This window comes from Rutidosis leptorrhynchoides, chromosome 7 (assembly GCF_046630445.1).
Source record: "Rutidosis leptorrhynchoides isolate AG116_Rl617_1_P2 chromosome 7, CSIRO_AGI_Rlap_v1, whole genome shotgun sequence".
In the NCBI taxonomy this organism is placed as follows: domain Eukaryota; kingdom Viridiplantae; phylum Streptophyta; class Magnoliopsida; order Asterales; family Asteraceae; genus Rutidosis; species Rutidosis leptorrhynchoides.
This window is the reverse complement of record NC_092339.1, coordinates 45,493,857-45,505,545: the sequence shown is the minus strand read 5'-3', so window position 1 is coordinate 45,505,545 and position 11,689 is coordinate 45,493,857. Positions and strand designations below refer to the sequence as shown.

At 33.9% G+C, this 11,689-nt stretch overlaps 2 protein-coding genes across 4 annotated transcripts; one reads left to right on the top strand and one right to left on the bottom strand.

Annotated features, from left to right (window-relative positions):
- Positions 1-4,980: 4,980 nt before the first annotated feature.
- Positions 4,981-7,036, top strand: LOC139859164 (monodehydroascorbate reductase 4, peroxisomal-like). Its single transcript, XM_071847963.1, has 6 exons — positions 4,981-5,130; positions 5,521-5,572; positions 5,732-5,783; positions 5,887-6,037; positions 6,383-6,602; positions 6,834-7,036. Exons 1-6 carry the CDS (start codon positions 4,981-4,983, stop codon positions 7,034-7,036), a joined length of 828 nt encoding a protein of 275 aa, XP_071704064.1.
- Positions 7,037-7,114: 78 nt separating this feature from the next.
- On the bottom strand, positions 7,115-11,201 carry LOC139857086 (cinnamoyl-CoA reductase-like SNL6). 3 transcript variants are annotated; one of them, XM_071845807.1, is made up of 6 exons: positions 10,898-11,201; positions 10,584-10,753; positions 9,104-9,298; positions 8,528-8,681; positions 8,330-8,438; positions 7,115-7,450 (listed from the first exon to the last, which is right to left on the bottom strand). In XM_071845807.1, the coding sequence occupies exons 1-6, from the start codon at positions 11,160-11,162 to the stop codon at positions 7,342-7,344; spliced, it is 1,002 nt and encodes a 333-aa protein (XP_071701908.1). In that variant the 5' UTR covers positions 11,163-11,201; the 3' UTR covers positions 7,115-7,341. The 3 variants fall into 3 exon arrangements, with proteins under 3 accessions (XP_071701908.1, XP_071701909.1, XP_071701907.1); XM_071845808.1 differs by lacking the exon at positions 7,115-7,450 and adding an exon at positions 7,457-7,852; XM_071845806.1 differs by lacking the exon at positions 7,115-7,450 and having other exon boundaries at positions 7,951-8,438.
- Positions 11,202-11,689: the final 488 nt, after the last annotated feature.

Sequence of the window (11,689 nt, the reverse complement as noted above, 5' to 3'; positions counted from 1 at the left end):
GATCAAGTGTGCAAGTCTAATGTTTGTAATGTCAGTAGTTGTTTGGTTATGAATGTTAAAACCAAGTTGTAACGGGTATGATGTTGTGTTTTGCATCACTTTGAATGTGAATGAAATGGACTTGCTAAGTTTGGTATCGAGTTTGTAAATGTGTATCCATCCAGTTTGGAGATGTATTTCCACTTTGCATATGTGTATAAGACATAACAATGGAGTACGTTTGCATACAATAACATTACATAAGTTCAAAACATTACATATAACTATAGAAAAGCCTCAATAACATTACATAAGTTCAAAATAACTAAAGCATTACATGAGTTCAAAATAAATGCATCATTGCATTACATTACATCAACTAGTTAACTTCAAAAGAACAGTACATGAACTAGTTAACTTTTAAATAACACTACATGAACTAGTTAACTTGAAAATAATGCCATAAGTTTATCTCGATAACACCACCCCTACCTACACCACTTCGATTTCGGAGGATTAGAACGAATCGTATAATTTAGGGTTTACTTTGGTTTTGCTCAATTTGGGAAATTTGGGAACGATTCAGAAATTAGGCTATATTCAAAAGGTTTAAATAGGGCTTGCACAGTAAGAGAACGACGTGGAAAAAAGAAGTGACGTGGAATGCCACGTTGGCGTTTAATGAAGAAAGTTAACGACGCCTCTCTTTGTAATTAGCTTTTAAAACAGTTGCCTTTTTATAGCCAAATGAAATAAATTACCGAAAATAAGAAAACATGGAAAATAGATGATTTTTTTATGTAATTTGCCCAAATCTGAATTAGCACATCAACGCCATGTTATAACATTTGTTAGAAAGACTTAAGAAAAAGTGAACGTGCTCCCCTACACTTACAAATAAAAAACTTATTAGACACATAATACAAAAACAAAAAATGAATACTCATCCCGACTTCAACTACACCCGCAAAGAATTTGAAAGGTGTTCAAAAAGACACTTAATGCCAATAACGTTTTTCAGAAGAAGAGGTACGACGGTAGCATAACAATACCGTTGGCACATGTATAAGAGAAGAAAAAGTTGTACACTAAACTAACAAATTGCTACTTGAATCAATCTAGGAATAAATGGCTATTCACAAAACTTGTAAGGAATGGTTTTTCAAGAGTCTATATAAACTCGACACATTCATTTTCAAACGACATTAGTTAGATGATGTACATAAGAGTTAAAGTATTCGCCTTCCCGGGGGTAATCCGATGAAGAAAAACTTAAAAAAAAAAAAAAAAAAAAAAAAAAAAAAAAAAAAAAAAAAAAAAAAATAGTTAGATGATGAATAAATCGAATTATGTAAAGACAAAGATACTACATTGTTTCGATGTTAAACGCAAGGTTTGATGTCGATCTAGATCCATAAATAAAATTACATCATTTTTGTAGTTGTTGTACGTCATTAACCATGGAGCTAGAGAATCCCTAAATTTGGGTATTATGATTACTTTTGTGGTGTTATATGAAGAAAAAAGGAAGTTTGTTGTGGGCCTTTACGATTTACTCAAGGATACGGAAGCGACTCTCATCACATATAGACTTTATTAATAATAATAATAATAATAATTGTAATGAAATGAATTATATTGATCAATCATTTTTGTTGTTATTTGTCACGTATTTTTAATGGCAAAATAACTTTGACAATGTGAGGCCGTGAGGGTAAATATTTGTCACGTGGAACATATGGTTAAATCACATTACAGACATGTGATCCAAACCTACGGTACAATTGTTAGATTTTAAACTATTATTATTAAAGAAAAAATTAATGCCAGCTTTTAGAGTTGTCATTAACACATATATATAATCGTACATAATTGTTGTTGAATTGTTATACTTTGCACGTAACGGTTATTTATTTATTTAATAAAAAGTGAAGATTATAGAATTGTACAACACTTTATGCACATAAACAACATTACGGGCTATCGTTAAAAATTCTTTATTAATTATTATTATTATTATTACTTTATAAAATGAAATTACAATTCTTCACCCTACACTAATATACAAGTATAAATTGACTATTATTAATTTTTGACAAGTGACAACGCATATGTTATGTGCTAATAGAAACATATGTCCACTAGTAGTTTACTAAGGTAAAAAAACTTATAAACGAGTTAGAGCTTTAACGGACCTTAATCATGTTCTTTTATGATAGCCCATTAGCCCAATACTCAAAACTAGTGAAATGACCCGTGGAATCACGGGTTTGTTTAAACGAAACAGTTTAATGATATATTTTATGTATTAAGTGAACGTAAATGTTAAAGTTATTTAGTTTAATGACCCGTGGAACTACAGAATCCGACTAAGAAACTCGCCAGTTGAACATTTCATCAAAACCTAAAATGCATATCAAACAATCCACATCCAATCATAAGAGATAATATTGATTGTTATTTTATTTTAAAAGTGTAAATTAAAATATAAATTTAGAATTGGTTTCCATCTGCCTAACTTTTATACCTTCTCGAACTCAATTAAAAATAATCTACAGTTAATATTATAAATAATTCAAAATTATTTAATTTTAATAATTAAAATAACTATTAATTAGATTTAATAATAATAATTAATTAGTAATATCTAATTTTATTTCAAAATTATTTAGATTAATGACATCACTCACCATGCTTAAATTTTTTTCTTTTTCTTTTTGATTTTTTTCTTAACAAATAAATTAGTCTAATAATGACATCATCATTATAGCAATTTAATATTAACTATAGAATAGATGCTCTGTAGGCAACAAATTTAAATTTTTAAGTTTAGTTAATATTAATATATTAATTATTAATTTATCATAAAAGAAAACCGTTTATGTACATTAAAAAGTAGGCCTCAGAGTCTTAAACCGCTCTAACACGAGTGAGCTGGTTGTCGTACCAATTCACGATCCTTGCACTATTGTTAAGTAAATTCAAGAGATAACATTTTGTTTCAAATAATGAGTGTTATAATTTAATCATCGTGCCATAGCTTAATTAGTTAAGGTTACAGACAGTTTGATATTCTTATTCAAATAATATATTTATAATATAATATTTAATTACCATGCAAAAAATAATGACAAATGACATAATTTTGATCTCGGGTATTGATCTCAGGTATTCTGGCCAAATACTATTCGGAAAATAACATTAAAGAATTAGCCGCTGGGTTTGGCAAGGTCTTATATGTTGCTCGATCTTCGACTGAGTTGAAACAATTTGGGAACACTTTCGTTTTCATTGAACTTGATGGCCCGTCGATACTTGATAATGTAACCAAAGAAGTTAGAAACAATATGGGGTCGGATTCCTTTTTTATTCGGGTTTGTGAGGTTGACTCGGCAGGTTATGATCGAGTGTTCAACGACGATTTCCGATCGTCGGTTTTGGCTAATTCATATCGAGTAGTTTGTGAAGGAGATGTAATTGGTGCTGAAGATCAATTAATTGATCAAATGTTTAATGGTAAATCAGGTTTTTCCCTTAATGGGGGGATTTCTTATCCCGTTAACTTGGATCGGGTCTCCATGAATGTAAACCACCATATGAATATTGCTAAGGATTTAGATGACAACGATGTGCTTGTTCTCAATTCTGATGTTGGTAGCGATATGCCTCCTGATGTTGGTTGCCCATCTGAACCCACTGACACTGTTACCGAACCCATATCTGATAATACTTCGGTTGATTTTTTGACATTTCCGCGCAAAAAGTAAGATTTGTGAGAAGAAATGCTCACGGGCTTGGAGATATTGTTTGGATCATAAGGTCGTCTTTCTTTGGTTGGCTAATAAAGGTAAAGCTGTTTCGGTTGACAATTTTGATTGTCTTTGCGGAAAAATTTGTTTTAACGGTTTAAGAATCATGTTCTTGGATCCGGTCACAATACTTCTTCTACTTTGGCAAGCGACCTGATCCCTAATGCCCTTGCGGGTCCGGTCTCTCCCGTTAGAGAATTCTTGGTTAGATCCATGCCAATTTCTACTCCGGTTATGGACTCGGATAACGTTCTCGAGGTTGATAATGATGAGGTTACCCTTTCCAAGGTATTAAAAGGTTCTTCATCTGTTCCGGGGTCGATTGGTATGTGTATGTCAGATTCGGAACCGAAGGAAAAGTGTATCAAGGATGCACCAGTTGACTTCGAAATGGTCACTTCCAAGCTTGGTAAACCTTGTGATATCTAGATGTTGGATCCCGCGGATTTGGATAACTTTGATGATGCTTCGGGTTCGGATCCACCACTCGACGCCTTTGTATCTATGATGGATAGTTTGGTTGCCGAGACGGAGATTGTTGATGCCAATCCATCCTCATCATGTGTGGTTCCCTTAAAGACGTATAAAGGGAAAGGCTAGCAAAGAAGACGTCGAGTACAAGGGGCCGAGATGGAAAACTTCGGAGAATTCATTAAAGACGCTTAATGTGGTCGGGGCAAAGATGGTTGCTAATCATTCTTCATGCGTTTGATTGGTCACCCTCTTTTTCTCGGTCTTGTTTGGTTTTTGTATCGAGGTCATTTCTTATATGTTTTTTAGTTCTTTTGGTTAGGTGCGAGCTTAGTTAGTTTGTAGTTCTTGTTTTATGCTCGGTTGACTTTGGTTGTACGTTTTTTAGAGGCTTCAATTTTTAATGTAGTTCCTTGTTTTAATGAAGTTTATTGTTTTTTCGCTGGAAAGAAAATGACATTTTTTTTTTTTCAATAGTATGCTTCACTTTTATATGATAGTTTAGAAAATGTTCAACTGCAAGTTTCTTGATTCAAAAAGATAACTTGGCCCTAGAAAAAGCATAAGAATTGTATACTTGCCTTTCTTCGTGTAAAGAACAATTTTTTGAAGCTTTAATGATTGGAATTACTTGTTAAGTATATATTCATTCAATCTTAACTTTAAAAGTAAACGTCACCTTCTTACATCGACGAATTATACAGACAGAATAACGGAAAAAATGGAAAGAAAATCAGTTCTAGAGAAAAAGAATGAAAAGAGTTTTGTTTATGTGATTCTTGGCGGTGGTGTCGCTGCAGGTTATGCAGCTCTTGAATTCACTAAGAAAGGTGTCTCTCGCGGACAACTTTGTATCATCTCCGATGAACTTGTAAGTTTCGTTACTCATTTTGGTTTTTCTTCAGCTTTTTAACTTTTTTACTCAACTAACGTTTACTTGAAATTTATACAACACTAAAATCGGCCTCCCGAATGCAGGGTATGGGGAGGTAATAGTCATACCCCTACCCAAAGGTAGAGATACTGCTTACAAAAAAACTTACGACAACACCAAATATCTAAAAAGTAGGAAAACCAAGTGCATAAACTGATAAGATGCTGCGTTATGTAACTTCAATATTTTCAACACATTAAAGATTGCATTAGATAACTTAAATTCATAGTAAAACAAAGGGGCGATTTTACCCACAAGTTAGCGGGATGCCGTGACACCACTAGTTTTTAATTTTAAGTGAGATATTTCACTACTGTATTTTTGCAGGTGGCTCCTTATGAGAGACCTGCACTCAGCAAAGGCTTTCTACTTCCGGAAGGTACCCTTTTCATTATTCAATAATAATGTCTACTTGTTTAGGATTTTAGTTTTAGTTAAAGTATATTTCATACAAAATTTGAACTGAATTCGGTCGTGGGGAGTACCTGAGGTCACAAATTAATTTTAATTATGTGGTTCTTGCGGTTCTACCTTTTAGGCGCTGCACGTCTTCCTGGATTTCATACTTGTGTAGGTGCCAACGAAGAGAGGTTAACACCAAACTGGTACAAGGAACATGGTAAAGGCATATCCTGATCATGCGCAGATTTATGGTCTTTTTTTTTTTTTTTTTTTTTTTTTTTTTTTTTTGAGAAATGTACTCATTGTGTGTGACCATTTATCAGGAATTGAGCTGATGTTGGGAACTAGAGTTAGTTTAGCTTTTGTGAGAGATAAGATACTCTTGACAGAAACAGGAGAAATCATTAACTATAAGTTTCTCATCATTGCGACTGGTGCTCGGGTACTCAACTTACTTTCTGTAGTTAATTGTTGGATAACGGGTCAAAAGACAAAACATTTGGTTGGGTTGAAATTACTCAGCATGTGCTGAAACGGGTCAGACAAGGTTATATTGGGCAACAAACACATTCTGTCCTCTTTAATACTACTTTATATATACGAAAAATCTAAATATTTAATTTACAATGATTAGGGAGACTAAGCATCATAGACATTTATTTATAATTTGACAAGTTTGAGAGAACACACGACCCAAATTGACCCATTAATATGTAAATGGTTTGAAATTGTCATGATAACTTATTTACTTCAGTTACTTGATTTTTGATTTGTGACTGAATTACAGGCATTGAAACTTGAAGATATTGGTTTAACAGGATCAAATGCAGAAAACGTATGTTATCTGCGCGATATAAGTGATGCAAACAAGCTTGTAAACACGATAAGAATGTGCAGCGGAGGAAAGGCGCTCGTCATTGGAGGTGGCTATATTGGAATGGAATGTGCTGCTTCATTGGTGACAAACAAGATCAATGTTTCAATGGTGTTCCCTGGCTCATATTGCAGTAAGCACTTCAAATTAAAGTATTTGTTGTAATTAGCTATGTTCATTGCTTCATAAATTTATAATTATATCTGTATTTGTAATTAACTGTATTCATTTATTATTACTACTACTATTAATATGACAATGTTGCTTTAGTTGCAACCTGATTCGGTTGCTTTCTCGAATTATTATTTTTGTGGTTTTATGTTAGTTTTTAGTTAACATGCAATTGAATGATGTATGTTTGTAGTGGGCCGTTTGTTCACACCCAAAATAGCAAGCTATTACGAAGATTTCTACAAGTCTAAAGGGGTGAATTTTATCAAAGGCACATCCTTGGAATCATTTGTATTGAACTCAGAAGGGAAGGTAAAATTCAACTTATTCAGTACAGATGGAATAATGGGCGGGTTGAACATACTGGGTAACAGGTCAAAATGGGTTGGATTATGATGACCATCCAACATTTTTCTTTTTGGGTAAAACAGTTTAGGAAGATTAAACATTTTATTGTACAATTTAGGAAGCATTAGTAAGGACCTGAACTATTCAATTTGACATAATTTATAGCTAATTTTTAGTGTGAAATCCGATGTGCATAGGTTATGGGAGCTCGTATGAAGAACAGACGCTACCATACTTTTGACATGGTTGTTGTAGGAATTGGAGCCCGTCCTAATACGAGCCTATTTCAAGGCCAACTCACTTTTGAAAATGGAGGAATTAAAGTAAACAGCCAATTACAATCAAGTGACAACTCAGTTTATGCAGTAGGAGACATTGCATCGTTTCCTATTAAGCTTTTTGGTGATAATCGAAGACTTGAGCATGTTGATTTGGCTAGGAAAACAGCTAAGCATGCAGTTTCTGCAATAATGGACCCGAAAAACACTTCAGAATTCGACTACTTACCGTTCTTTTACTCGAGGGTGTTCTCGTTGTCTTGGCAGTTTTACGGAGACAATGTTGGGGAAGTAGTTCATTTTGGCGATTTTTCTGGGACTAAATTTGGAGCGTATTGGGTGAATAAAGGGCATTTAGTTGGATGTTTTCTTGAAGGGGGAAGTAATGAGGAGTATGCTGCTATAGCTAAAGTGATAAGGCTAAAACCAGTTATTGTGGATTTAAGTGAGCTTGAGAAGAAGGGCATAAATTTCGTGATGCACGAGAGTCAGAAACCGCCTGTTTATGGTGGTTTTAGCCTTCTTTGGAAGAAGCCAATTTATATGTGGTATGCAACTTCTAGCATTGTTGTGGCTGCATCAGTTGCTGCATTTGCACATTGGTATGGAAGTAAGTTTTTAAAAAATTGATGTTGAATTGAATTGTATGTATAATATGGAAATAAAGATCTGTTTATAAATTATAAATTTGAATGTTAATACAAATGGGTATTTGGTTTAGTTTAAACTCACAAACCTAATACAATTTTTTCTTCTTAAGATATACAAATTGTTCATTCCTGAACTTAAACTCATAGCATCATAAAACATATATGCCAATATATTAATAAGTGAGTCTAAATTGACACGATATATTTTACACGTTGCTAATACTCATTTAACACGTTGCTATGTTACATTCGAACATCTCTGTACTTGGGACATTAATCTGTCAAGTTTTCTATTTGACAACTCAAATCTAAAGGTAGCATCGTGTGAATTCGTGTTTATATGAACTCCCGTTTCCTGTCCTAGTTTTTGAGCCTCGTCTGGGCTACAAACAACTTTGTCAAAACAAACATACCTTCCACCTCCAGTTCTGTTCATTTCTTCATGTACTTTTACGTGTGCTTCTGCTAATTTATCAACATCAACAGTTGCCAATAAACCATTTTCATACATATATTGACAACCTGCATATTATCGTTACCATGAGCTATAATTTCTTAGTTTCTTGCAATTATGAAGTAATTGTTAAACAATAAACACTTAATAAAGTGACCTTTGAGGTATGCTATGGTGGATGATGGATTTGTATGAGAGTACCGAGAGCCAGTGACAAGACCTGAGCATATTGTGGCCAATTTCAAACCCTTTTCTTCAGCTATTCGCCATGAAACGCGCTCTGCTTTCAACTTACCCAATGCATGCCATAACTGCAATAGTTCAAATGAGATCATTTCAGATAGGTTTTCCATCTTTTAGTAAATTGTGTTTCTAGTAGTAATAATGGAGAAATATATGCAGTGAGACATGCTTTTCTTAGGGAAACGACCTTTTCTACACATAATTTTCACATATGAATATAAACAAATATATCATGAGCCGAATATTGTGTATAACGTAGCTCTCAATTCAATTAAACTAGACTTCCCAATATCCTTTTTCCAGCAATAATAGTAGCTTTGGGTGTTCAATATTGACTATTAAATATTAATTGAACACAGATGATCCACATTTTCTTTTTATTATGACAACATATCTGACAAGTAAGCATATATAATTTGCGTTTTACATAATGAACGCAATACGTGCATTTGAATGATCAATATACGTAAGCGGAAAAGAATTATCTAACCTTTCCGCTATTGCAAAATGATTCGTCGCTCCAACTATTGTGATCTATTACTGAAGTGAGGCTATTATCAGAATTGTCTCTCCAAATGCAAGTCAATAGAGAAGATGTAAGCACATAGTTCCTAACAGACGGTGTTGCTGCACACACCTCTGCTACGTTTTCTGCTGCCTTCGCTTCTATTTCAGCCATACATTTCTATCAATTCCAAAATTCAGTCAGTATATCATCAAAATCTCTACTGACACCATCCATCTACCTATACTGTTTTATAATAACAGTTATCCTAGATTCTTTTCAATTATAGAAGATGTTCTTAAAATTAAGCAAATGAGAATTCTGCCATTTGATCATCTCTAATTTGAATTTTAACTTAGCCTAGTGGTTGGTCAACAAGGTGTATTAAGCGGTGGTCATGGGTTCAAACTTAGTCTCATCTCATGTCCCTTTAACTATAGGCTACACGCTTTTCTAACCCATATTGACAGTGTGACAGGTTGGTTAGTGCCGCCAAAAGGTTGGTTTGACCTTCTTTTAATTTTTTTTTTGTAACACATCATATTGTACTTATATCGATCTGTAACCAAACACTCAGATAATTTTTTTTTCCTTATTATATAAACCAACCTACCTCACACTAAACACATGTTAGTATGTTACACACGTAAAACTCTAACTAACCGCTGCATACAGAGATATTTTTAGTAGAATCCAGACTGCCATGCCATATCAAAACAAGAATAATCATTTTAATAAATAGTACGGTCATACTAACTTGATGTACTAATATTAATATTCATTTTCATTGATCAAATGGAAAGAACCTTTAAAAGTCAACTAGAAAAAAATTAAATTAATTAATTTAAAATTTTTAAGACGGATCCATCACAAGAAACACATACCAAAGTGGCGTCATTGGCTTGTGCCAATATTGGCGCCGATGGCAGTTTCAAGCCAAAGGCTCGCTAATGATAAGCTGTGTTGCAATCCATGAATCCATATCGCATTTCAATTTTCATCACACAGTTTCGTTGTTTATTTACTTGTACGCTAAGCTTTAATATATGTATTTGGTTTATTTAACCAATTAATGTGGGTCCATTTGATGAGAAAGTGTGTGATGGATGATAGTGAAATGTAAAAGAAGAAAATATGAGTGGTGCTTGAAGAAGTGTGTGATAGTTAGTTACAAGTGGTGTAAGCCAAATTAACGTAATAGAGTTGGAGAACAATAGTATAATTTTATTTATACAGTTGTTATCAGTCCAATAGTCTGTAATTTGCATGCAACTTGTCACTCATGTGCTCTCATTGATTTGCGAAATAATAATTATTATTTTAAATTTATTTCATTTATGTCAAGGAAGGACGGCAGCTACAATAGACTATCTCATTATATAACTGCAAAAAATGAAATGATAATAATAATGATAATATAAAATAAATTAATAATTTATATTTTATAAAATAAAATAATCCTCACCGAGTAACCAGAAAGTCCACTTGGATCGATGAAAGCAGCTGTATGAAACACCGCACAACATCCATCAAACGCTTCCAATAAACTCCGCCGATCGTCAAACTTAGCCACAACAATTCCTAACAAATTGTTACTAGAAGTTTCTTCAATCTCCCTTAATCGCTCTATATCATCTGCAATTTCACAGATTACACCTTAATTCCACAACTAATCAATTTATTCACACACGAATTAATAAAAAAAAAAAAAAAAGATCAACTCGTTAAGTTTAACGGTAGTAATAAACGATAACAGATTAGTATATTTATTTAATTTACCTTGATTATCGACGATGATACGAACGGTATAACCTCGGTGTAAGAGGTGTTTAACAATTGCGATGCTAAGGAAAGAGACGCCGCTAGTAACGCAAACGAGCTTCTGATCTGATGAATATTCGTATGTGTTATCGGTTGTTACGCGATGGCGATTGATTTCTTCTTCGGTTTTAACTTGGTGAATGATGCCTGAACAAGATAGAAGCATCTGACGGAAATCTTCGATTTCAGCTCGTCGGCTTTCGTCGGTCCGTACGATGCCCATTGAAGAGCAGGAGAAGTACGTATAGGAGAATAAAAAAAGGTTATGGCAGTCATGTTTTAAGTGCCTTGGCTTTTCAGTTTATATAACAAACTTTCACGGCTTAGACCACTCTCAACCATGACGCACGTTCTCCTCATGACACACTGCCACATCAGCGCCACATTAGCTTTCTCTCTCTATTTATTTTTCACTTCCTCCCCATCACATACCCACTACATACTTCCTCCACATCACATACCCACAAAATTAATTAATTAATTAATGTATAAGTTGTTAATGGTATGGTACAAGTGAATAAAGCAGAGAGAGAAAACAACCGTCCTCAAAATTTCCTGGGGAAGAAATGAGGCAGGGCGGACCTCTTGAGGAAGTTTGAGGAAGCTTGAGGGCGGAGTGAATGCCAACGGCGCCCTCGAGGGCGGAGTTGGGGAAGCTTGAGGACGGGGCGGGAGTGGTCTTACACTATCTTTAAAAAAAACTTTATTTAATCCTAGATATTTAATTAGTTATCATCATATGAATTATTA

Coding starts and splice junctions, on each gene's coding strand:
- LOC139859164 (XM_071847963.1), top strand. CDS start 4,981: ATGGAAAGAAAATCAGTTCTAGAGAAAAAGAATGAAAAGAGTTTTGTT. Junction 5,131..5,520: donor GTATCATCTCCGATGAACTT/GTAAGTTTCGTT, acceptor GTATTTTTGCAG/GTGGCTCCTTATGAGAGACC. Junction 5,784..5,886: donor GTAGGTGCCAACGAAGAGAG/GTTAACACCAAA, acceptor TTTTTTTTTGAG/AAATGTACTCATTGTGTGTG.
- LOC139857086 (XM_071845806.1), bottom strand. CDS start 11,162: ATGGGCATCGTACGGACCGACGAAAGCCGACGAGCTGAAATCGAAGAT. Junction 9,299..10,583: donor GTGGACTTTCTGGTTACTCG/GTGAGGATTATT, acceptor TGGAATTGATAG/AAATGTATGGCTGAAATAGA. Junction 8,682..9,103: donor CATTTTGCAATAGCGGAAAG/GTTAGATAATTC, acceptor GAACTATTGCAG/TTATGGCATGCATTGGGTAA.